Source organism: Hyaena hyaena, unplaced genomic scaffold (genome assembly GCF_003009895.1).
Source record: "Hyaena hyaena isolate Hyena2069 unplaced genomic scaffold, ASM300989v1 scaffold_3, whole genome shotgun sequence".
NCBI classification, from domain to species: Eukaryota; Metazoa; Chordata; class Mammalia; order Carnivora; family Hyaenidae; genus Hyaena; species Hyaena hyaena.
Genome location: NW_024080635.1, coordinates 7,490,674 through 7,513,155, shown reverse-complemented (window position 1 = coordinate 7,513,155; position 22,482 = coordinate 7,490,674). Strand labels below are relative to the sequence as shown.

The window sequence follows — 22,482 nt, the reverse complement described above, 5'->3', positions numbered from 1 at the left end:
ACACTTTATTGCCATGATACAACACATCACTTGATAGACTGTATAAGGCATGATTATTAGATATACAGAATCAGCTCTATGATGGAAGGGATCAATACACTTGTGATCAAAACTTCCCCTTTTCTTCGTCCATGGGACATTTTAGTTGCAAGCTCTGAATCAGGAAATATAAGTTTACGGAGCTTCACAGAGTGACTAAAGGAGCGATAGGAGAACACGTTCATCGGTGCGGTCTGCCCAGGCTAATTCGGCAGCTTCAATCTTCCAGTGAGCGCTGGTATCCTTTGAGGAGATGAAGACACTTTCAATTGATTCAAAAGTACCGCTCGTCTCATCCCAGACTTGTGGTATTCAGTCTCCATACGTATTTTCACATCCCCTTCTCCACCGTACCCAACCCCAAATTCTTTTCCACATGTTGTGCAGTATGCTCTGTGTGGGTCATTTGCCTCCCTAATCGAGTTGTATGTGTCCTTCCACCTGTCACTGAAATAACACCGACGTTTAGGCTTCTTTCTTGGTATTGGCTGGGTCATGCTGGCATTGGTAGTGTACCCTCACATTTTCATCATCTCAACTCTTAGAAAACATGGTCACAATAGGCACAATGTTAGAAATTAAACTAGTACTATCTCCATCCAAAGTGCAAAGCAACCACTACTTGGGCTGTTAACACTCTTGATTAAAATTTAAGTTGCTCTGAGAGAATGACACAATAGATACATTATGGTCAACCACAAATCATGGCTGCCAGTGTCCGTGGTCAACAGAAGGCAGATAATCACCCTATTCATTTGTCACTAAAAATGATGTTGTCTTCCTTTTGGGGGGAAGGGGGCATAGTATGGGTGTTGTATCTCTTCCTGTCTCCTAATCTATGGCATTCATTGCTGAAAACCAGGGCTTGTTACATCCAGGAAGGGTTTCTTAGAACATGGGATTTTCAAGGACAGTCCCAATCTGGTATGGTTAGTCACTAAATATAAAGTTGATTACTCTCCCATTTTCATAAGTGTGAGCTTGTCTAGTATTTTCAGATCTGCTATTTTGACATTAGCAAATTCTATTTAGCTAGAGCTTCTAGAAGTGTAGTCTAAGGCAAATCAAATAAAAATGGTTATCCAGGTCTTTTAGGCAATAGTTTTTTGGAAAGTTTTGTTTGGATTAATCCGACTTATCTTGAACTTTGCATTATTTGGTACAGCTTTTCCTAAGTTTCTTTCTTTAGCTACAGAACCAGTTCCAAGACTGGCTGGCAAGTCAATGTTGGCTACTCCCAAAAATCCAGCTGCACTGGCTTTTCCTATTTCTAATAGCCCCATTGTACCGACAAAGGACAAAAACAAGCACTCATTTTACAATGTATGCCAAAAAGGCTAAGAATGACAAATTAAGCATGCACTTTATTATAAAAGCAATATAAAGATGCTTACGTATGTTTATAAAATATTTGACACTCATGTGAACCCAAGTAAATGTAAAAAAAAAGGGTGGAGACAGAAAACTAAGAGAAAGAGAAAGGAAAAGTTAATTAAAAATCTTCCATTGGGTCGCTAGGGTGGCTCAGTTGGTTAAGCTTCCAACTTCGGCTCAGGTCATGATCTCGCAGTTGGTGAGTTCCTGCCCCTTGTGAAGCTCTGCCCTGATAGCTCAGAGCCTGGAGCCTACTTCGGATTCTAACTCTCTCAAAAATAAATAAACATTAAAAAAAAAAAAAGCTTCTATTAAGAACTGCCTGCAGTAGAATCTGCCACTGGGAGCCATTTAACAGTCACAATTAATCTTTAATCCTGAAGGGTAAGAACAATGTCCTTTAAAAATAGGCTGTGGATTGTATTATACAGTTTTGCCTACAAATCAGTCAATACCCCCCCACTCCCCAAAACACAAAGCTACAGATGTTATGCATCAAAGGAAATCAAATTAAATGACACAACAACCTTGGTTCGTAGCTTATTCATACGCTGTAGCCCCACACATAAAAAAAAGTGAACCTTGCGCCCCTCTTGAGGACAAAGAACCCATGCAGCCTTTAACTGAAGCAAAACTCTGCGACCTCCTGCTGGATCTCTTCCTCCAACCACTGTGTTCTTCCGGGTACACCCTAGGGTACCTATTACACCCTAAGCCATAGTACTGTTGCCTCCCAGTGATCCGGTAGTAACACAACCTTCCCGCAGAACGCGACCTGCTGCAGGAACACCACCTCCCGTGGGCAGCTCTGACTCCGGGAGAACACCATGCTGGAGCCGATGGAGCAAGACCAAGAGCTTCTTGGAAGAAGAGCAGGCGAGCCAGGCCACAAGCGGTTCTTGTAATCAAGACTTCATTGCTTCCTGCTTTTGAAAAGGGTCACTTCCCTCAAACCGGGATTATCTCCTTAACAGCAGCTCTAATCTGGATGATTCCCCTCCCCCTACCCCCAACGGGATATTCGGCAGTCTTGAGACATTTTTGGCTGTCACAGCAGCAAGAATAACCCTGGCATCCTGTGGGCAGAGGTCAGGGAGGCAGATAAACACCCCACAGTACAGAGGACAAGCTCCCATATACAAAAGTTATCTGGCCCAAAATGTCAGCAGTGGCTAGGTTGAGAAACCCGGTTGAGAAAGCAAAAGTTGGGGGGGGGGGTGTCAAGCCCCAGAAGAGGGTCAGCACGGGATTAGGACTGCACAATACTCCCGGCCCTCACCTGGGTAGTCCCTGCCTCCTGAGACTGACCCTGCCTCTTCTGGAAGCAGAGCTACCGTGGGGGCAGGGCCAGGCACTAAGAAAATAAATAAGATTTAAAAACTTAGAGCTTGGGCATTCTTCGGTGGCTCACTCAGTTGAACCTCTGACTCTTGATTCCGGCTCAGGTCGTGATCCTTTGGTTGTGGGTTCAAGCCCCGCAACCAGCTCTGCGCTGAGCATGGCACCTGCTTGGGATTCTCTCTCCCTCTCTTTCTCTCTGCCCCTCCCCCCACTCTCTCTCCCTAAAATAAACAAAAATAAAGAAACAAAAACCCCCAACAACTTAAAGCTGGGGCGGGCGCTGCAAACCCAGTACCACTTTTTGCACCATGCAGACCTGGCGCTTTTTCCTGCCACCCAGGCCTGAGATAACTGCAGGGCCCACAGCAGCACTAGAAAATTCCCCACCTCACACGGGACAGATACAAGGGCCCAACAGACGCCTTCCTTCTCCAGAAGCTTAAGACAAAGAGCGACTTCTCACACTTCCCTCGGGAAGGTGTATTCAGGCTGGGCCCCCCCCATCTCCGAAACACCAACAGCGCCCCGAGCACCTGCCCACTTTGGCTCTAAAGACTTGTTGCGGCCGCCGGCCCTCCCTCCGCCCTTATCCTTCCCTCTCGGCACCGCCCGGGTCTCCGCCCCGCCCCCTCGGCACCGCCCTCTCGGTACCGCCCCCTCCGCCTCCTCCGCCCGGTCTCCGCATGCGCGACCGGGCCCCGGGGGCGGTGCTGCTTCATCCGGGTACCCGGCGGCGGGTGGCTGTTTTGTTTTGCTGGCTGTAAACTAGGGTAAAGTGAGGCGGCCCCGCGCGGCGTGACACCTGGCTTGGGATCCACTGCCCTGGCGGGGCTGGCCGTAAGTGCCCGGCGGGAGAGGGGCAGGGGGTCGCCGCCACGGGCCGGAGAGGGCTCGGGCCCGGGCCGTCTGCCCGCCGGTGCCGACCGAGTCGTTGCCTCCACCCTCTGGGAGGCTGCGGGTTCGGGTTGTGCCTCCCTGGACCCTTCTCGGACGCTCCCTCCGCCCGGCTGCCGGACAGCGCCCTTCCCCGGGACGTCGCAGGGTCCCTGCACATCTCTGTGGTCCCCTCCTTTAGGGTTGGAGAAACAGCCCCCGAGAGGGAGTGTCGCCGGCGGGTTCACGCGGCAGAGGGTGGCGGATCTAGAGCGAGTTCGCACATCCTCCCAGCCCGTGTCCACTGCAGACCTAGAATCCCGAATCTGGGGGCGGGGGTTGGGCGGCTGTGTGCCGGTAATAAACCTGAGAAAAATGGACTCGGATGGGCTCGGGGCGGGGACAGTGAGACGAACCGAAACTAACACTAGCTGAATTGCTCTTCCTCCCAGGGAAAAACAAAGGTGAATTCAAAACTGGGCTTTTCTTAAAAGCATATTAGTACTGGTTACGACCTCAGGTTTTAATATTTAATGCTTAAAAGGGATGTTACGATTGGATTCCTTACTTTTTTTTTTTTTTTTTAGAATATCATGTTTTTGGACAACCAGGATTGCTGGCTACAGAGTAGTTTAACCAATGGGTTTAACAAATGGGTTCAGAGTCGCTGTAGGAATTTGGGTGTGTCTTGGTAATTAGCAAGTTATACGTAATTCAGGCTTTCTCTTGTTCTGAAATAGATAATCCAGGTCTGGGTAGGTCAGCTCGCAGGAATGTTTTATGTAAATTGTTATTAGGTCGGGTATAATTCATCTGTGGTAATTTAACTGGATATTTTGTGTGTCTGAATTAATATTAGTTTCAATTTTGTGCTTGCTTTTGGGTGGAAAACATCCGTTAGAATCAGAGACAAAGATATTAAAATGAAATCGGTGTTCTTTACTAGAAGTGACACCAAAAACCAGGGTTGGAGAAGGAAAAATAATGAGGTGAAAGGAAGGGATTTGGGTAGAAGACCTGCAGTGTTTAATTTCTTATTCTGAGTATAAAGAAACCTATGATAAAATGTGAATCCTAAGACATAGTTTTTCATCTGACCACATGCTTTAACTCCACCAAAGTTTATCATTGTCTCTCCATTACGTTAGTGCTCCTGGATTGTAAATGTTAAAATCACACAATAACTTAGTTTGGAATTAAAATTAATAATCATTATAAAGTTTTTCAATATTTGGATACCCACCTGTGTTCCTCTTTCTTAAATATACCAAACCCATCTTTTAAATAATAAAAAAAAAAAGCTAAATGAATCCAAATTGTGTTTTCCAAAGTTTTAATGTGGAAATTCATCAAAAATTAAATATTCTGAAGAAGTACATGTAGCCAAAATAAAGTATTTCACTTTTGTTAAATTATTCCGGAACTGTTAGTTATTTTCTAGGAACAGATGTCATGTTTGAAGCAAGTAAATAGAAGTACTTTATGTAGTTGATTTTTCTGTTTGTTTTTTAAAGTGACCTGAAAAAATGTCTGGATTTCTAGAAGGCTTGAGATGCTCAGAATGCATTGATTGGGGGGAAAAGCGCAATACTATTGCTTCCATTGCTGCTGGTGTTCTAGTAAGTGTCATTGGTAATTTGGGCATTTTGGTGTGTTTGTTTTTATGTGTTTTGAGTTCTGTATGTGGTTTTTAAATGTGTCCTATTTATTTTATCTTTGACCACTGAACTTATTTTAATAAATGTTGATGTTATGTTTATGAGGGGGTTGAGTTCCTCCATTTTAAGAGTTGACTTTATGGTTCGATATTGATTAGTAGAATGATTGGTTTTCTTTAAATGCATGGTATATAAGACGGTAATGCTTTATACATTTATTCATTCTATGGATAATGCCTCCTTTTTGTCAGTACCTTAAGTAACCAGGAAGTGTTTAAGTAAGAAAAAGGTCCAAACCAGTGGAGAGAGATGATTGCACCTTTTCATAATCCAGAGTTCACTTTCTTCTCAATCTCATTAAAAAACAAAAGAAAAAAGCCAAACAGGAAACGCATTAAAGTGTATTGCCGAGAAGTAATTTATAGTGTAAAATTTTTATTTCCGTTGCAAATCCCTCAAGTCATCTGATATTTGTGTTTTATGCTCTTACGTGTCATGTGTTCTAAATAATGGATTTTAAATAAACAAACAAAAATCTAAGTTCAGGGGCGCCTGGCTGGCTCAATTGGTGGAGCATGTGACTCTCGATCTCAGGGTTGTAAGTTCAGACCCCATACTGGTTGTAAAGATTTCTTAAAAATAAAATTGTGAAAAAAGGAAGTCCAAGTTCAAATATCTCCTTTTTGCCTACTCTCTGACATTTATAACTTATTAAAAATAGTTATCCTATAGTTTTCCAAAGTAATGGTAAAATATAAAATACTGTAGAGGGCCACCTGGATGGGTCAGGTAGTAGAGTATGGGATTCTTGATCTCGGGGTTGTGAGTTCAAGCCCTGCATTGAGAAGAGAGGTTACTTAAAAATAAAAGCTTAAAAAGAAAAAAAAAATCTAGAAATTTTGCACTTACAGACATCCAAAAAGAAAAAAAAAAAAAAAAGCTTTACATTTTAGTCTATGAAGAAAATATTTTGAATAATACACTGAGGTTAGGATAAAAAAATAAAAATACAAGAGGTACTCTGGCTAGCCAGTAAAAATGTCATTAATAGAGTATGGAGCTGTCTGTAACCTGATAAAAATAATTTGATTAGCCTAAAGTAGTTATTTTTAAAGAACTGACAGAAGATGGCCATTCCCAGAGCTAGCTGGGTCATGATTGGGAATGGGGATAGGGTAGGGGGTTATTTTCAAAACCTTCTAAGCTACATATCAGAGTTTGGTGAATATCTTACTCTAAAGTTTGTGGTCAGGTCATATTTGTGTAGTTTTAATGTTTTTCCTTATGTATTGGCCCTTGATCATATCCAGAACCAAATTCAGTTCAGAAAAATGATAATTTGGTGTTTAAATTGAACATAGCATCACACGTAAAAGATCTATAGACCATGATGATATAATTCATCAAAAGGAAAAACAGAACTGCAGGGCCATTGCTTATTTCAGGACACTAACGAGGACAGCTGAAATTCTGTCAACGTTAACTCTTCCCCATATTGTTTTGAATAACTTGTTTTCATTTTCAATGATAACATCTTTCTGGAAGCTTATAACATATCAGCAACAAGCCACTCCTGTCGGTTAGAATGTGAATCACAGTTTTCCTTTCTCCTGCCATGAGATTATTACAACTTATTTCCAGTTCACACGATAAGATGACAGACTTCATTATAACAATATAAAATAATGAACAAAGTGGGCTTAGAAAAGAAGTTCGTGTTACATACTAATTGCTGGCTGACTTAAGGATATCTAATATCTACTCAGATATTAAGCCACGGGCACATTATATGCGAGAAGCTGCTGGAACATTTAAGAAAATTTTGAAATTCATTAGAAGGGGTTTCTCAGATGGCTTGCTTTCTTTTTAGCGAGTAAGATAGGAAATCGCTGTAATTTCTCATTAGTGTCACTTCTTTTTTTGTCTGCTTTAGTTTTTTACAGGCTGGTGGATTATCATAGACGCAGCTGTCATTTACCCGACCATGGAAGAGTTCAACCACTCCTACCACGCCTGTGGCGTCATAGCAACCATAGCCTTCCTCATGTAAGTGTCATTGTTCACGGCACGACTTGCATAGATCGCCGCAAAATAAAAATGCCTTATGTGTAGTTGAGTAGAGTTTATATTTTTAAATATCATCAACGTGTTGGACATGGATTAAAAGTCACCTTGCAGAGGAGGACTTATGAGGAAAAGCCACAGTTCTCCTTCCTATCCCCCCTTCCACCTCGCCTCTTTTCCCACCCCCAGCACCTCTCCGCTCCCCTCTTCTGTACTGCTGATGTTTGTGACTTCACTTTTAGGTCAGAAACCATGTCCTTTGTCTGAGCGTTTGTTTATTCACTTAGGCAACAAATCTTCATTAAGCTTTTGTTCCCAGGCTCTGCTCTAGGTAGAGGAGATATAGCAGTGAATTAAACAAGAGGAAGTCCATGCATTTATGGAATTTATACTCAAATGAGCGAAGCAGAGAGTAACCAAGGAGACATAAATTATATATGTCGCCTGCTAGGTATCAGGAAGTGTTCCAGAGAAGGGAGATAGGAGATGCCAGCAAGGGTACAGAAATTTTCAGTAGAGTCAAGGAAGGCCTCACAAAGAAGGCACTTTCGAAGTGAAGACTTGAAGAAATGAAGGAGCTGATGATGGGGATATATAAGAGGATCGTTCCAGTCCTGTGGAACAGCAAGGACAGAGGCGCCATGGCAAGGAGACCAGGATGGGTGGAGTAAAGGGTCAAGGTCATAAAAGCCAGAGAAGATTGAGGAGGCTAACGAGGCATGAGAACAAAATGTATGCTGTGATTCTACTCTTTTGCTGTCAAGAGCATGATTGGGCCAACTGGGGAACTCGGGGGAGGTCTGAAGATCAGATGGCGGTAATGCATCATTGTTAGTGTCCCAGTTTCGGGCTTGTATTGTTCTGTGAAACTGTCTTGTTTGTAGGAAACACATACGCATTTCTAAGGTTATGGAGCATTAGGGGCAACTTTCAAAATTTACTTGAACTGTACTTGACAACTTTTCTGTAAGTTTGAGATTACATGTGAAACTTGCAATGCCAGAGAGCAAATGGAGATTGTTCATTTCAGAACGTGCCTGATGGTGGAGACTGACAAGGCAGGGGCGTGGCTGTTTGAGAGAGGGCGAGAAAGCTCACTCAGATGGTCCAGCAAGGAATATACAAGAGCGAAGATCCACTAACCCAAGAGCATCTACAGTTTTTAGTAAAATCTAAAATTTTAGTAAAAGATACATATTTTTGGCAAAAATATTAAGCTTGTTTGGGGTGCCTGGCTGGCTCAATAGGTTAAGCACGCAGCTTCGGGTCAGGTCATGATCTCATGGTTGGTAGGTTCGAGCCCTGTGTTGGGCTCTGTGCTGACAGCTCAGAGCCAGGAGCCTGCTTCAGATTCTCCCTCTCTCCCTCTCCGTCCCTTCCCTGCTTGTGAGCTCACTCGCGCACGCGCTTCCTCTCTCTCTCTGTCTCAAAATTGAATAAGACATTTTAAAATTTGTAATTAAAAAAACACTAAGCTTGTTTTAAAATGTATTTATTTTGTATACTGGATAATGTGATTGATAATAGAAGTCATTGAATGTAATTAGGAGTATTTTGATCATTCTAAAACTTAGATTGGAATGAATAAATTATGAATTCATTTTATTATTTAAAAAGTTAGGGTTCACATAGTCAACACATTTATGGGGCATGTGCTGTGTGCCAAGCCTTGTGCTAGGCACTGAGAATAAAAAATAGGAAACAAGATAGACACAGTCCTTGCCCTCATGAAGCCTACACTTTAGTAGTACACACATATGCGCACACACACGAGTGGAGAGGTATATAGGTATACATACAGATAATCGTAGAAAATTTTATATACTTCTTAACTTGAAATATTGTTAACCTTGTCCTGTGATGTTGAAATTTTTGAACAATTACTTCTAAAGAAAGCACGGTTGTCTCGATTTAGAGTAGTTCTCTGTGAAAGTTAACAAAAGATTGCCTGTTGGAACATGTATCAGGTTAAAAAAAAAAAAAAACCCAACATTTTACCACTTAAATCGCTTTGATGGCTTAAAGTATAATTATTTCTCCAAACATTGGACATTAGTACAGAATTAACACCAAAAAACTCATTCCAACGCCAATTTTAAGTACTTCGGGGTGGTCTAGAGACCCTGCTCTCTCTGTGTTGTCACGTGTGCGTGTTACAGGTTGTGTGTGTCTGACGCGCACACATGGAAAGCTAGACAGGACCAAGCTAAAGATGGCTCCATCCTACCAGGACATAATTTTGAGGATTCCGCTCTCAGACTTTAACAAGTGAGACATAATTTTGAGAATTTCGCTCTCAAATGTTAGTAGGCGTCGGAATCACTGGAAGGACTTGTTAAAACTCAAATTGCCGAGCCCCTTGCCCAGAGTTTCTGCCTCATTAAGTGTCGGGTGGGGCCGGGGAGTTGTCTCTCTAATCTGTGCCCAGGTGATGTTCATTCTGCTGGTCTGGCAGCTGTCACCACTGTTAAAACCGTATCTGCGTCATGGGACTTGCTGAAGTTTACGTGAGCCCATTACTCAAGACTCACGAGGCCTAACCTGAAATTTGAGGCACACTAGCTTATTGGATCTGATGATTTGATGTCATGAGTAGTTTCCTCTTGGAGTCAAAGACCGTGATATCTTGGCTTTATTTTATTCACACAGGATTAATGCAGTGTCAAATGGACAAGTCCGAGGTGATAGTTACAGTGAAGGTTGCCTGGGTCAAACAGGTAAATAGGTGTAAATGACATCTTACTGTACACATCCACAAAGTGAGAATTCTACACGGAAGGGCCACTCGTCTAACCCCTTCAGATCAGAGAATAAGATAGGGGTCTATCTAGAGCAGAGGTTATAGGTTTCAAGGCATAAGGGACAAATCATACTTAATCGAAGGCGGCTGTATGGAATAAAGTACACAAGAGCCTTGAGTATACAACCCTGTACAATAATATGTACGGTGGACAGTAAAAGGCAATAATATAATGAAGAATACATGTGCAAAATAGAACTTCTAGTACTTTAAGCTATACCATATAAATTATTTTTTTCTCTTTTTTGCCAACCTTATTTGATTGGACTGGCATTTTGAAATAGTTTAGAATCATAGTATTTGGGGTGTGTTTTGATATATACAACATAAAATGTACCATCTCAACCATTTTTAAGTGTACAGTTCAGTCGTGTTAAATTCACTCACATCCTTTTGTCACCAACCTCCAGAACTCTTTTCATCTTGTAAAATTGAGTAGAATAATAGAATTTTGGTGCTTCAGTTCAGTTACTCCCTTCCCTCTCCACTGAAACTCCCGTCCCCTGGACTCCTGGGCCACACACCCGAGGGGGGCCAAATTCAGCTTCCTCGAGCATCCAATATACGCAAAGACTTGAGGGGACATTTATGAAGCAATTTAAATGGTAAACCAAATATTATATCCAAGCAAAAAGTAAACCTGCAAATAAATAGGCAAAATTCAGGTGACCTTTTTTTTTTTTTTTTTTTTAATGAAACAGGAGAAGCTGCAGGAGTCATCTCTGATCTACACATTCAGACTCTCTGGTTCATTCTCTCTGTAGATGAACTTAAATAGAGATAACAGGAGCCCTGACCTGCCCCAGTCGTGAACCGTAAATGAACAGACAGATGTTAGCGGCCAGCACTGATACTAAAAAGCCAGTGATAGCAGTGCCAGGACTAGAGTATGGCCCTCACATCTGTAACTAACATCTGTTAGACCCACAGCTCTGGGGCTCCAGAGTCTGTTGTATTTAATACCAGGTCTCTAACTATCAGCTTATTATTTTCATAACGCTCTTATGTTTTGGCAGCGAAATCAGAAATTAAATATAGCATTCTGTTTGCTTTGCTTTATTGAACAGGGCAGTGTTTTTATTCAAATGTATTTGTGCTAATTAGAGAAAGTCATCTCAGTTCATCTAAGGACTGTTTATAGCAGATCTTCATAAATATTACATAAACATGATTTAAAACTTGTTTGTCCTCCTCTGTTAACATAATTTTAATGGAGCTTTCCTAAGTGCCCATCACAATAAGTGAATTTATTTTGCCCCCTGTCTTACCTATTCACCTATCACTGAATATGAATTTTTTTGTTAAGTCTACCCGTGTTATTGCCTCAGAGTTCTCTTGGAGGAGTCTACATGTTGGAGTACGATTTCTAAAAATATATGGAGAATGAGCCTGTACATATGAAACATATTTTGTGAGATTTTTATAGGACGGTTGAGTTTTTCTCAGTATTCATATTTAAGGAGATTAATTACAGGCACTTAGAATACAGACCAGCCAACAAGAAAAAGGCCAATGTCTGCACTGATGCAAGATACTCAGCACATCTTCCATTCTTATTTTTAGACTTTAAATGGCAATTATATATTCTTTTCTGTTTTGTTTTTTGCTTTCCTTTTGAAAAGTTCATTGAATTGACTGCTGCCATATGAGAAACAATTCTGGTAAAATGTGATTTCTTTTAAGGTGCTCGCATCTGGCTATTCATTGGCTTCATGCTGGCCTTTGGCTCTCTGATTGCCTCTATGTGGATTCTCTTTGGAGGTTATGTTGCTAAAGGTAAGAGGAAATAGTTTACATTTTACTTCCATGGATTACTGACATGGTGCATTAAAGTTGGCTATTTTAAGTTTATTTATTTTGAGAAAGTGAGTGCACACAGGGGAGGGGCAGAGAGTGAGGGAGAGGGAGAGAATCCCGAGCAGGCTCTGTGTTGTCAGCTTGGAGCCTGACGCAGGGCTCAATCTCACAGACCGTGAGATGTGAGATCATGACCCGAGCTGAAACCAAGAGTTGGATGCTTAACTGACTGAGTCACCCAGGCGCCTAAAGTTGATTATTTTGTATTTATTTTTATTTATTTTCTATATAAGTTTGTTTATTCGGAGAGAGAGAGAGACACAGAATGAGCTGGGGAGGGGCGGAGAGAGAGGGAGACAGAGGATCCAAAGTGGGCTGTGTCCTGACAACAGAGAGCCCAACGTGGGGCTCAGACTTACAAACCAGAAGAAAGCTTTCTTCATCTAGATGGGCTAGCTACTAGCATTTATGCCTGGGAACTGCCTTCACCCTATCAGTGTTTTCTTTTGTTCTGTTTGATTGGTATGTTTTTGGTATTCCTTTCTTCTAGTTTTTTTTTTTTTTCTTCTTCTAATAGAGCCTAGAATCAATGGGACATAGCTCCAAACCTTGCTTCTGTTTGGCTTCCAAAAACCTCAAAAGCAGAGTATATATGTTCCCAAGCTATTTGGCAAGTTTCGACTTGACGAATGCTATCTCTGCAGAGCTCTAACATCCTAGAATTAAAATTTATTGAGCTAAGCCTCCCTGGTACTATGACATCATCTCCTTTTAGATAAAAAGTAAACGAGCACTTAACTGTGCATCTGTTGCACAAGGCCGCCTGAAAATGAGGCCTACAGGAAAAGGCCTGCTCTTAGATGCCTGGTTGAAATTTCACCTTAAGAGGGGCGCCTGCGTGGCTCAGTCGGTTAAGTGTCCTAACTTTGGCTCAGGTCATGATCTCACAGTTCGTGGGTTCGAGCCCCGCGTCGGGCTCTCCTGACAGCTAGCTCAGAGCCTGTTTCGGATTCTGTGTCTCCCTGTCTCTGACCCTCCCCTGCTCACACTGTCTCTCTCTCTCTCTTAGAAATAAATAAAACATTGAAATAAATAAATAAATAGAAAGAAATTTTACTTTGAGGGACCCCAGAAAAATCCAAAAATCCCTTAATGTTCCAGGTAAAATTAACTATGCTTCTCACAGTAAAATTATGGTGTTAATGATTGGCAAAAAGTGGACCAGCAGAGATCTAACCTAGCCCATATTTTAACCCTTTATTTCTTTGAACAAAATGTAATTCTTGGATTAAAATCATGGGTTTCCTGAATTTTTAGTAAGTTCTTTTAAGTCTTATAGACAGGAACGATAGGCATTTTTAAATAGTATGTTTTTTGTCATTCATATAATTTATTACTCAAACCATGTTACCAAAAATGTAGTAAAGAAAAAAAACATAGCAGACTATACTAACATACTGTTCTTAAATGTTTTGGTATATTTCCTTTGGTCTCTTCTTTTGGGTTTCTGTGTAGTTACGATCATACTATAAATATAGTTTTGAACCCAGGCCTTTGCATTTTACATGACCTCCCAAGTAGCTCTCTTGCTGTTACAGAACCTTTTATCACCATATTTTAAAAACAAACCTGTTACTTTTTTATCATGTGAATTCCATAATACTTGTTCATTGTAGAATACTGAAAACATAAAAGAGCTCAAAGAAGAAAATAAAATTATTTGGAATTCTTCTTTCCCGGATACAACTGTTATTAATACAGTTAACTATTAATTATTAATGTAGTTTTCCTACATTTTTGTAGAAATGTATTTATCTCATGGAATTTTTGGTGATTTTTTTTTTTCCTAAAAGCTTCTGGAGCCCACTTATGCTTTGAAAATTATTAGCAGGAGATCTGTAGCTTTATAAGTTGCCTTTCTAGGGGATCTTTAGGAGCCATTGTCACCACTCATATGGAATATATAATGTGACTTTGTAGTAGCGAAGGCCTATGCAACCGTTAATGATAATCAGATTAAGTTAAACTGTTCTGAGAAAAAGTTGATAATTCATCTGTTCATCACGCCTTGGTTTGTCAGTTAATGAATAACCATTGATGGCTCCAGGTGTAGAAACTTAGGAGGATTTCAACTTCAGTCTGGGATAAATTGGAACAAATGTTCCCCTGGCGGCCTTGCCTATCCTCACTAATGGCCACTCTGTCCCTCCAAATGTTGAGGCCAAAAACTTAAGTGCTTAAGGCCTGTCAAAGATGATACCTCCTGTTGTCTCTCACCCCACATTCAGTCCATCAGCAAATCCTATTGATTCTGCTGTTAAAATAGATCCTGAATCCCATCACTTTATAGGTTTTATTTTTAAGTACTCTCTACACCCAGTGTAGGGCTTGAACTCACAACCCCGATATGAAGAGTCGCACGCTCTACCGACTGAGCCGGCCAGGCGCCCCCTGAATCCCACCACTTTTTACCATCTCCATTACTGCCACCCTGGTTGAACTCATTATAGTCTCTCGTCTGATTTCCTGAATAGCTTCCTTGTTGGTCTCTGTTTCTCCCTTACCCCCTCTACTCCCCCCACCCCCTCAGCAGCCAGAGGAATCCTCTTTTTTTTTTTTTAAATTTTTTTAATGTTTTATTTATTTCTAGGGGAGAGATAGAGAGAGACAGCGTGAGCGGGAGAGGGTCAGAGAGAGAAGGAGTCACAGACTCTGAAACAGGCTCCAGGCTCTGAGCTGGCAGTCAGCACAGAGCCCGACGTGGGGCTCAAATCCACGAACCGCGAGATCATGACCTAAGCGAAAGTCGGATGCTTAACCGACTAAGCCACCCAGGCGCCCCAGAGGAATCCTCTTAAAATATGTTAGCTCAGACCGCTTTTCTGCTCAGACCCTCCAGTGGCTTCTCATCTCCCTTAGAGTGAAAACCAGAGCCCTCACCATGACTGCAGAGCTCTATAGGATCTGCACACACGCATGCACACACACGCCCAGTTTGCTCCTCATACTTCTCTGATCTGTCTCCTGCTTTCCTCTGTGTTGCGCATGTGGCCATTCCTCTGATGTGCCAGCACGTGCCCACCTCCCGGTGATTGTGCCCTCTGATCTGCTGCTTGCGTGTGGGCCCTCCCCTCACATTCTCCCTGACCTTATGCCACTGTCACCTTCTCATGAGGTCTTCCTGGCCACCTGTATAAAATACCATCATTGAAGGGGCAGGGGCGCTTGGGTGGCTCAGTCGGTTAAGTGTCCAACTCTTGATTTTGACTTTAGTCATGATCTCACAGTTTGTGGGATCAGGCCCCACATTGGGCTCTGTGGGGACAGCAGGGAGCCTCCTTGGGATTCTCTCTCCCTCTCATTCTGCCCCTCCCCTGCTCACATGCTCTCTCCCTCTCAAAATAAAAAATAAAACATTTTTTTTAAACGTCCTCATTCACTATGCTTCCCTTACCTTTTCCTGCTTCATTTGTTTCTCCTTACTTATTTATACTCTATGTCGTTTAGCTTCATGAAGATGAAGATATTTTGCCTGTTTTACTTACTGCCCTATTCTCAGCACATTACAGTGCTGAACGTAATATGCACTTCTAAATATTTGTTAAATGAAGGATGGAACTATCACTTCCTAACCCAGTGCTAGACTCCGTCACGTGTGTTATGTCATTTAATAAACACTCCACCCATGCTTACTGGAAAACTCAGTTACATAAGGCAGGAAAACTGCTGTTTGCCAGTATATCAGAAACTAAATGTTTATGACTATTTTTACAGAAAAAGCCATCGTATACCCTGGAATTGCTGTATTTTTCCAAAATGCCTTCATCTTTTTTGGGTAAGTTTCTTTTACATTCTTCAGCCTATTTTTTAATTCTTGTATTATAATTGTTTCTCTTAAGTCACTTACTATATTTAGTTGCTTAAATTTACCCGGTCCAGTGCCCCTCCCCCATCTTATGTCATAAAATGTAAAGAATGAGGCTGAGAAAGCTATTTTGATACATGGGTTGGTTTGTTGCCATCCTTGGGAACTTACACTGAGTTTTTTAAACTGTCCCCATGTCCCCTTAATGAACAACTATGATTTGTGTAGATTTAGTTACTAACACTGACAGTGTTTATTTTGTTTTATTTTTTTATTTGCCGACATTTTTTTTCTTTAAAAAGAATATTTACATTCTTTTGTTTTTCCAATCAAAATATGTATATTTTTTCAGGAATAGAATTTAGTGATTCGTCACTTACATAGAACACCCAGTGCTCATCCCAACAAGTGCCCTCCTTAATGCCCATCACCCATTTGGCCCATTCTCCCCACCCATTACCCCTCCAGCAACCCTCAGTTCTCTGTATTTAAGAGTTTCTTATGGTTTGTTTCCCACTCTGTTTTTTACTATTTTTGCTTCCCTTCCCTTACGCTCATCTGTTTTGTATCTTAAAGTCCTCATATAAGTGAAATCATATATTTGTCTTTCTCTGACTAATTTCGCTTAGCATAATACCCTCTAGCTCCATCCGCATAGTTGCAAATGGCAAGATTTCATTCTTTCTGATTGCTGAGTAATACTCCATTGTATTACATTCCACATGTTCTTTATCCATTCATCAGGACGTTCATTTTAAATCTGGATCTCTAACAGTTGCTTTCAGTGAAAGTCTGCTTAAACCCTTTTCTCCTTAAAATTTTGTTTCTGAGTGCATTTTATAGTTCTTTCTCACCGTGGTGTTACCAGAACCTGTGCGTGAGATTTGAGGTGTGGGGGAGAAGTCCTACCACGCTCTATCCTTCTGATACAAGGACAAAAGATTACAAAATCCCCTAAAAACCTTAATACTTTTGTCGACGATCTTCTCTAATATTCATTCTTTCCTGGATACTAAAGGCCTACCCTTTACCCTGCATTAGCCTCCCACCCTGACCGTCCCTCCCACCCCCCTACTTTCACAGCCCCCTACCCCGCCCCCACAGCTTCTCTTTTTCTCTTTATCCTCTGCGTCAGGGATTCTTTTTTTTTTTTCCTCTTAGTTTATTGTCAAGTTGGTTTCCAACACCCAATGCTCATCCAGTGCTCATCCCCACAAGTGCCCTCCCCCGTGCCCATCACCCCCTTCCCTTCTCCCCCACCCCCATCAGCCCTCAGTTTGTTCTCGGCATTCAAGAGTCTCTTGTGGTTTGCCTCCCTCCCTCTCCCCCACTATTTTTCCCCTCCTTCTCCCTCATGGTTCTCTCTTAGCTTTTTCCTCATCCACCTGTACGTGCAAACATACGGTATCTGCCCTTCTCTGCCTGACATTTCGCTCAGCATAACACCCTCAGGTTCCATCCATGTTGCTACACAAGGCCAGATTTCATTCTTTCTCATTGCCATGTCATGTTCCATCGTAGAGATAAACCACATCTTCTTGATCCATTCGTCAGTTGATGGACACTTAGAGTTTTCATGATTTGGCTATTGTTGAGAGTGCTGCTATGAACATTGGGGTACATGTGCCCCTATGCATCATCACTTCCATATCCCTTGGGTAAATTCCTAGCAGTGCTGTTGCTGGGTCATAGGGGAGTTCTAGTGTTAATTTTTTGAGGATCCTCCACACTGTTTTCTAGAAGGGCTGCACCAGTTTACATTCCCACCAACAGTGTAGGAGGGTGCCCATTTCTCCACATCCTCGCCAGCATCTAGAGGCTCCTGATTTGTTCATTTTAGCCACTCTGACCGGCGTGAGGTGGTGTCTCTGTGTGGTTTTGATTTTATTTCCCTGCATCAGGGATTTGTAATGGTCATTCCATAAGTGGGGTTCTGAAGACCAGGAACCACCAGACATTTCTGTATGTAAGACCCCTGTGTTTCAGCCTGTTTCTGGAAAGAGAGCCTATGGCTTTTATCAGATAACGCAGAGAAGTCCCTAATCCAAAAAAGGTTCAAAAACTGCTCTGTACTGTAGGACAATCTATTGTCAGACTTTCCTTCTCTGCCCCTTTCTTCCCACCCCCAAAAAAGGAAATCAAAGCCCCATATCTACTTGAGCCACTCGTGAAGTGCTACTTGTTGCCATTCAGTAACATTCCGCAGTGACATTCAAACTTCTTCCTTCACCAGGAGTTCTTGCAATTTTATAAAATCAGTTTGGAAATAAGAAAAATGTGAATGTAGGGGCGCCTGGGCGGCCCAGTCAGTTAAGACTCTGACTTGGGCTCAGGTTGTGATCTTGCGGTCTGTGATTTGAGCCCCTCCCTGCTGTCAGCATGGAGCCTGCTTCAGATCCTCTGTCCCCCTCTTTCTGCCCCTCCCCCACTGGTTCTCCCTCACACCCTCCCACTTCCCTCTCTCTCAAACTAAATAAACTTGAAAAAAAAAGAAACGTGAACTTAGGTATGGCAAGACAGACAACGTCTTTGGGTCATTCCTTGTATCGTAAAACTAGTGGAGAAAACCCAAATAATTTATTCAACAACAACAGCAACAACAGAAAGTGAAGCCACTGATTTTGTGCAGAAAATCATCATGACCAAAGTTCATTGAGCAAGTATTATGCCTGAGGCACCTTCCTTAGCGTTTTGCCCGCATGCTCTCGGCTGATCCCCGTCACAGCTCTGGAGGAGGCCCCGTCATCATCCCCGTTTTCTATGTGAGAATGAGCCCAGAGAAGTCCGGCTCCTCGTCTGAGAGCGCCTGGCTAGAACTGAGGCCGGCTTGAGTCCGGGCTCCAGCTACGAGGATGGCGACCTTTGAAATCCGGGGTGAATTCAGTCAGCGTTTCCTCCTCTTGCTGCTGTCCACAGCCGGGTGTCAAGTGTGCGTTCCGTTTCCCTGCTGCCCCGTCCTTGTGGACTGTAACACTCTACTTCAGCGACGCAGCACGAGTAAGCGTCCCTCCTGAGCTTACGAAATGAAATGTGAGTGCATTTGTTGTTCTGTAGCGCAGGGTAGCGTGCCGACGAGAAGCACGGCCTGGATGCTTAGGATTTCCTTCCCTTTCGAGCTGCGGTGCCGAGGCTCAGGCACCTGTAAGGAAGCACCAGGCACCCTCTGCTCACTACTCCACAGGGGTGGAGGTGCTTGGGGGCTCGGTGCCCTGCAACTCCAGCCAAAGGAAGGGAGCGTGAAGGTGTGGAAGAAAAGCTCGCTAGGGAGGGATTTACTGAGAACCAGCCCGGTGGGGGGGGAGGTGGCCTGGGGGGCAAACAGCGGTCTACTTTATCATTCTTTACTCTGGCAGTTTTGATAAAGGATAGAACAGGTTCCACCTTGAGATTCCACTTGTGGCAGAGAAGTCACTCTGTCACAGCAAGGAGGAACAGTGGAGGGAAGGGGAGGATTTTCAGGACCTGTGAATCTCTTCCACTGAGGGAGGAGACACGCAAGTTCATATAGCAGTTTTTGTGTGTCACAAAACCTTGGAAACCAGTTATTGACCTGTCTCTATTTTTAAAAATTTTTTTAATGTTTTATTTATTTCTGAGAGAGAGAGAGACAGCATGAGCAGAGAAGGGTCAGAGAGAGAGGGAGACACAGAACCCGAAGCAGGCTCCAGGCTCTGAGCTGTCAGCACAGAGCCAGACGCGGGGCTCGAACCCACGAACCGTGAGATCATGACCTGAGCCGAAGCCGACGCTCAGCCGACTGGGCCACCCAGGCGCCCCATCTTGTCTCTAATTATGATAAAGTCCTATTATATGCGACAAGTCTGGTCAGTTTCTCATTTGGTGCTGTTGTCCCTGTTAAGTCTAAAAATGAATTAGGGTTTTTGAAAATACTATAAGCAAAGTGAAGTCAAACCCAGCAAATAGGCACTGTTACTAGGATTGTTGCAGCAGATTGCCTACCGTTCTGATTCGTGACAGGACAGTACTCAGCAGCAGCTGAGAAATGACAGTTTCAGAAACCAGACACAGATGTCCGTACAAAGGTGACCATCTGACAGTGTAGGAGGGACTGGCTTTCGCCCAAGAAACTCTTCAGATTACAATTTACATCTGTTGAGTAGTATCTGAAGTGTGTCTCATTCACGCTCTCTGGAGGGTAGAGGCCTCGCGTTAACCAGAAGATCAGAGACCAGATCACGTTTTGGAGCATTTAGGAAATCCTCTGTAAAGAGGAATCAACAGACTCGCAAGAGAGCGTATAGTCCATTTCCTGGCTGCATTTTTGTTTTCATCAGAAAACATTCAAGTGTTTACTTTTCTAAGGGCAAATTGATCACGAGAATTGCAGGCCTAACCTTCAGCAAACACTGGTAGCTGGGAAACAGATGGGAAAACAGAACGAAAACCGCCATACGCCACTGCTCTCTCCCTCTGTCTTCACTTTTGCCCTCACCTCACGCTTGCCCCCCGCATCCGCGGCCAATCGAACCTGCCCCTGAATTGTCTCAGATTTGTTCCTTTTTGTCCATTTCTCCTGTTCGGTCACCACCATCCCGTCCTGAGCAGTTCACCTCCCTGATTGGTTCCTTCCTCGAATCCAGTTTTTCGTGTGTCACTTTTCCTTCTAGAAACATGGCTCTCATCCTGTCATTTCCCATCCTAAAATTTTTCACAACTTGGAGTGGTCTCCAGAAGGACTCCACACTAGTGGCCATCCAGCCAAATTCTGTCCGCAGTTCTGGCTTGTTTATCCCATACAGTACTTTCTGTCTTACTGAGCCAACGTTTAAAAATCAAGAGGTTTTTACATTAAAATCTGAATTTTTGGCTTTTCTTCAAAAACTGGAAGATCTGACGATCCTGAGCCTTGCATAGCAACGGTCAGCTGGAGGCGAATAGTTGTTCCTTCCACGTAGGGACACAGTTCCGCGTGACCCCATGTCATAAGCTGGCTGAGAGGGAACGTCAGTTGCCCCTGGAGTAGAGCGCACAGGCTGAACCTGCCCCCTTGACTCACTTAAGACACGTAAAGCCCCTGTGGGCAGTGTGCCGCCCTGGTCACTGGGCTCACCAAGTCCCGACCACCTCCACTCCCTGTCTTTCTGATCTCTTAAGCTGTAACCTGGCCATACTGGACTCTTCCCTGTTCTGCATCTCAGATACCTTTACGTGTATCTATAGACCTGGACCTAGGCAGGCGTCCTCTCGTGTGTCATTTCCCTCCGGCCCCTGTTAAGTTGAAACCCTGAGGACAGCTGTAGATCGTTCCCCACCTAAACCCTGCGTTGCGTGTTCTGTGTGGGCCTGTTCCTGGTTCCTCCTCCTGGGCTTTTCCCGAGGCGCCATGCTCTTGTATTCCTCTCTGCCTCTTGATCTGCTGTTTCTTCTCCTGAGACCTCTTCCTTCATCAAACTAGCCCCTTTCCCTACCGTTCTCCATTCAGACTCCTGCTTACCCTTCAAAGCCCATCACAAATACCCCTGCCTCTGTAACTCCTTTTCTGACACATCCAGGCCGAATAAGTTCCATAGGTCTCCGTGCTCCCTCAACACTTGGTACATATACCTCGTCCCCTTCCTCGCCTGCTCTCCCATCACCATGTTGTGTCACCGAGAACGTGAACAGCATGAGGGCAGGGATACTGTATCTCTCATCTTTATGGCCCCAGCATCCAACACGTCTGCACTCAAGAAAGTTCTGTTGAATGAAAATGACAAAATAAGACATAGAATAGTTATATACTAACCATTGGTTAACTTTGTAAGAGTGACCTACATCTCCAGCACCGGAAGCTAAGGAAGTGGTGGAGGTGGTGGTTGATCGCACACGATCAGTGTCCGTTCTGACAGCTTCCACGTGTTTTCCATACAACTCCTCAGTTCTTTGTTGCTAGTTTCCCACCATTCTCCAAATCTCACATACTCGTTTTATCCCCGAATCCAACCAGATGTGATGTTTCTTATTTCATTTGCAGAGGACTGGTCTTTAAGTTTGGCCGCACCGAAGACTTATGGCAGTGAGAACATCCGGTTTACTTCTGCGCGGCAGCCCTGCATGCGTTTTTTACTACTCACTCCCCGTGTTTTGTAACGCCATTTTCTAAACTCATTTTTGAGTGTGGTCTCAGCTTCGATTCGTGTATTACTAAAATCATGAAAACTTCCTGTGTAAACAACAAAAATCTATTGTGGTATGCATTGGATTTACTTATAAATGTTGAAAATACGCCACGTGAGTAATTTTTATTAAGTTTTATCATGGTATAACTTGTAAACATATATTACAGAAGAAATTATGGATGCATCTTAAATGAGCATTTGTCATATCCAAGGTCCCAAACTGCAATTCAAGTGCTCTGAAGATGTAATGTGTCTGTGTAAGTGTGGCCTCTTCTGTGTCAGATGTTAAATAAAATAGCGGCATTTTCATGTTTTTAAATCTATGCAGTGGTCAGAATTCTTTCTTGCTAACCTTTGTGTTTGGTTTCTACAGTTTTGCCAAAAATCCTGTGAACATTTCAGCGTAAGTAGCCATGGAGAGTCTCCCAAGGGGCGAGTGGTTGTGTCAGAAGAGAGACGCTCCTGATTTCAGCCACGAGGCTGCTCAGAAGTGGGGAGGTGGGGGTGAGGTGGCAGTCACGCAGCTATGACACATGGCCCTGGTGGGACGCA

General features: G+C 43.1%; 1 protein-coding gene across 2 annotated transcripts; it reads left to right on the top strand.

Annotated features, from left to right (window-relative positions):
* Window positions 1-3,450: 3,450 nt before the first annotated feature.
* On the top strand, window positions 3,451-22,253 carry TMEM50A (transmembrane protein 50A). 2 transcript variants are annotated; one of them, XM_039232618.1, is made up of 8 exons: window positions 3,451-3,591; window positions 4,080-4,091; window positions 5,142-5,246; window positions 7,219-7,331; window positions 9,999-10,066; window positions 11,833-11,925; window positions 15,721-15,781; window positions 21,786-22,253. In XM_039232618.1, exons 3-8 carry the CDS (start codon window positions 5,154-5,156, stop codon window positions 21,829-21,831), a joined length of 474 nt encoding a protein of 157 aa, XP_039088549.1. In that variant the 5' UTR covers window positions 3,451-3,591; window positions 4,080-4,091; window positions 5,142-5,153; the 3' UTR covers window positions 21,832-22,253. The 2 variants fall into 2 exon arrangements, with proteins under 2 accessions (XP_039088549.1, XP_039088539.1); XM_039232608.1 differs by lacking the exon at window positions 4,080-4,091 and having other exon boundaries at window positions 3,452-3,591.
* The last annotated feature ends 229 nt before the right edge of the window (window positions 22,254-22,482 follow it).

Bases quoted from the DNA above. Each gene is read 5' to 3' on its own strand.
- TMEM50A (XM_039232618.1), top strand. From the start codon at position 5,154: ATGTCTGGATTTCTAGAAGGCTTGAGATGCTCAGAATGCATTGATTGG. The intron at 5,247-7,218 runs GTAAGTGTCATT...TGTCTGCTTTAG, and splicing joins CCATTGCTGCTGGTGTTCTA to TTTTTTACAGGCTGGTGGAT. The intron at 15,782-21,785 runs GTAAGTTTCTTT...TTTCATTTGCAG, and splicing joins AATGCCTTCATCTTTTTTGG to AGGACTGGTCTTTAAGTTTG.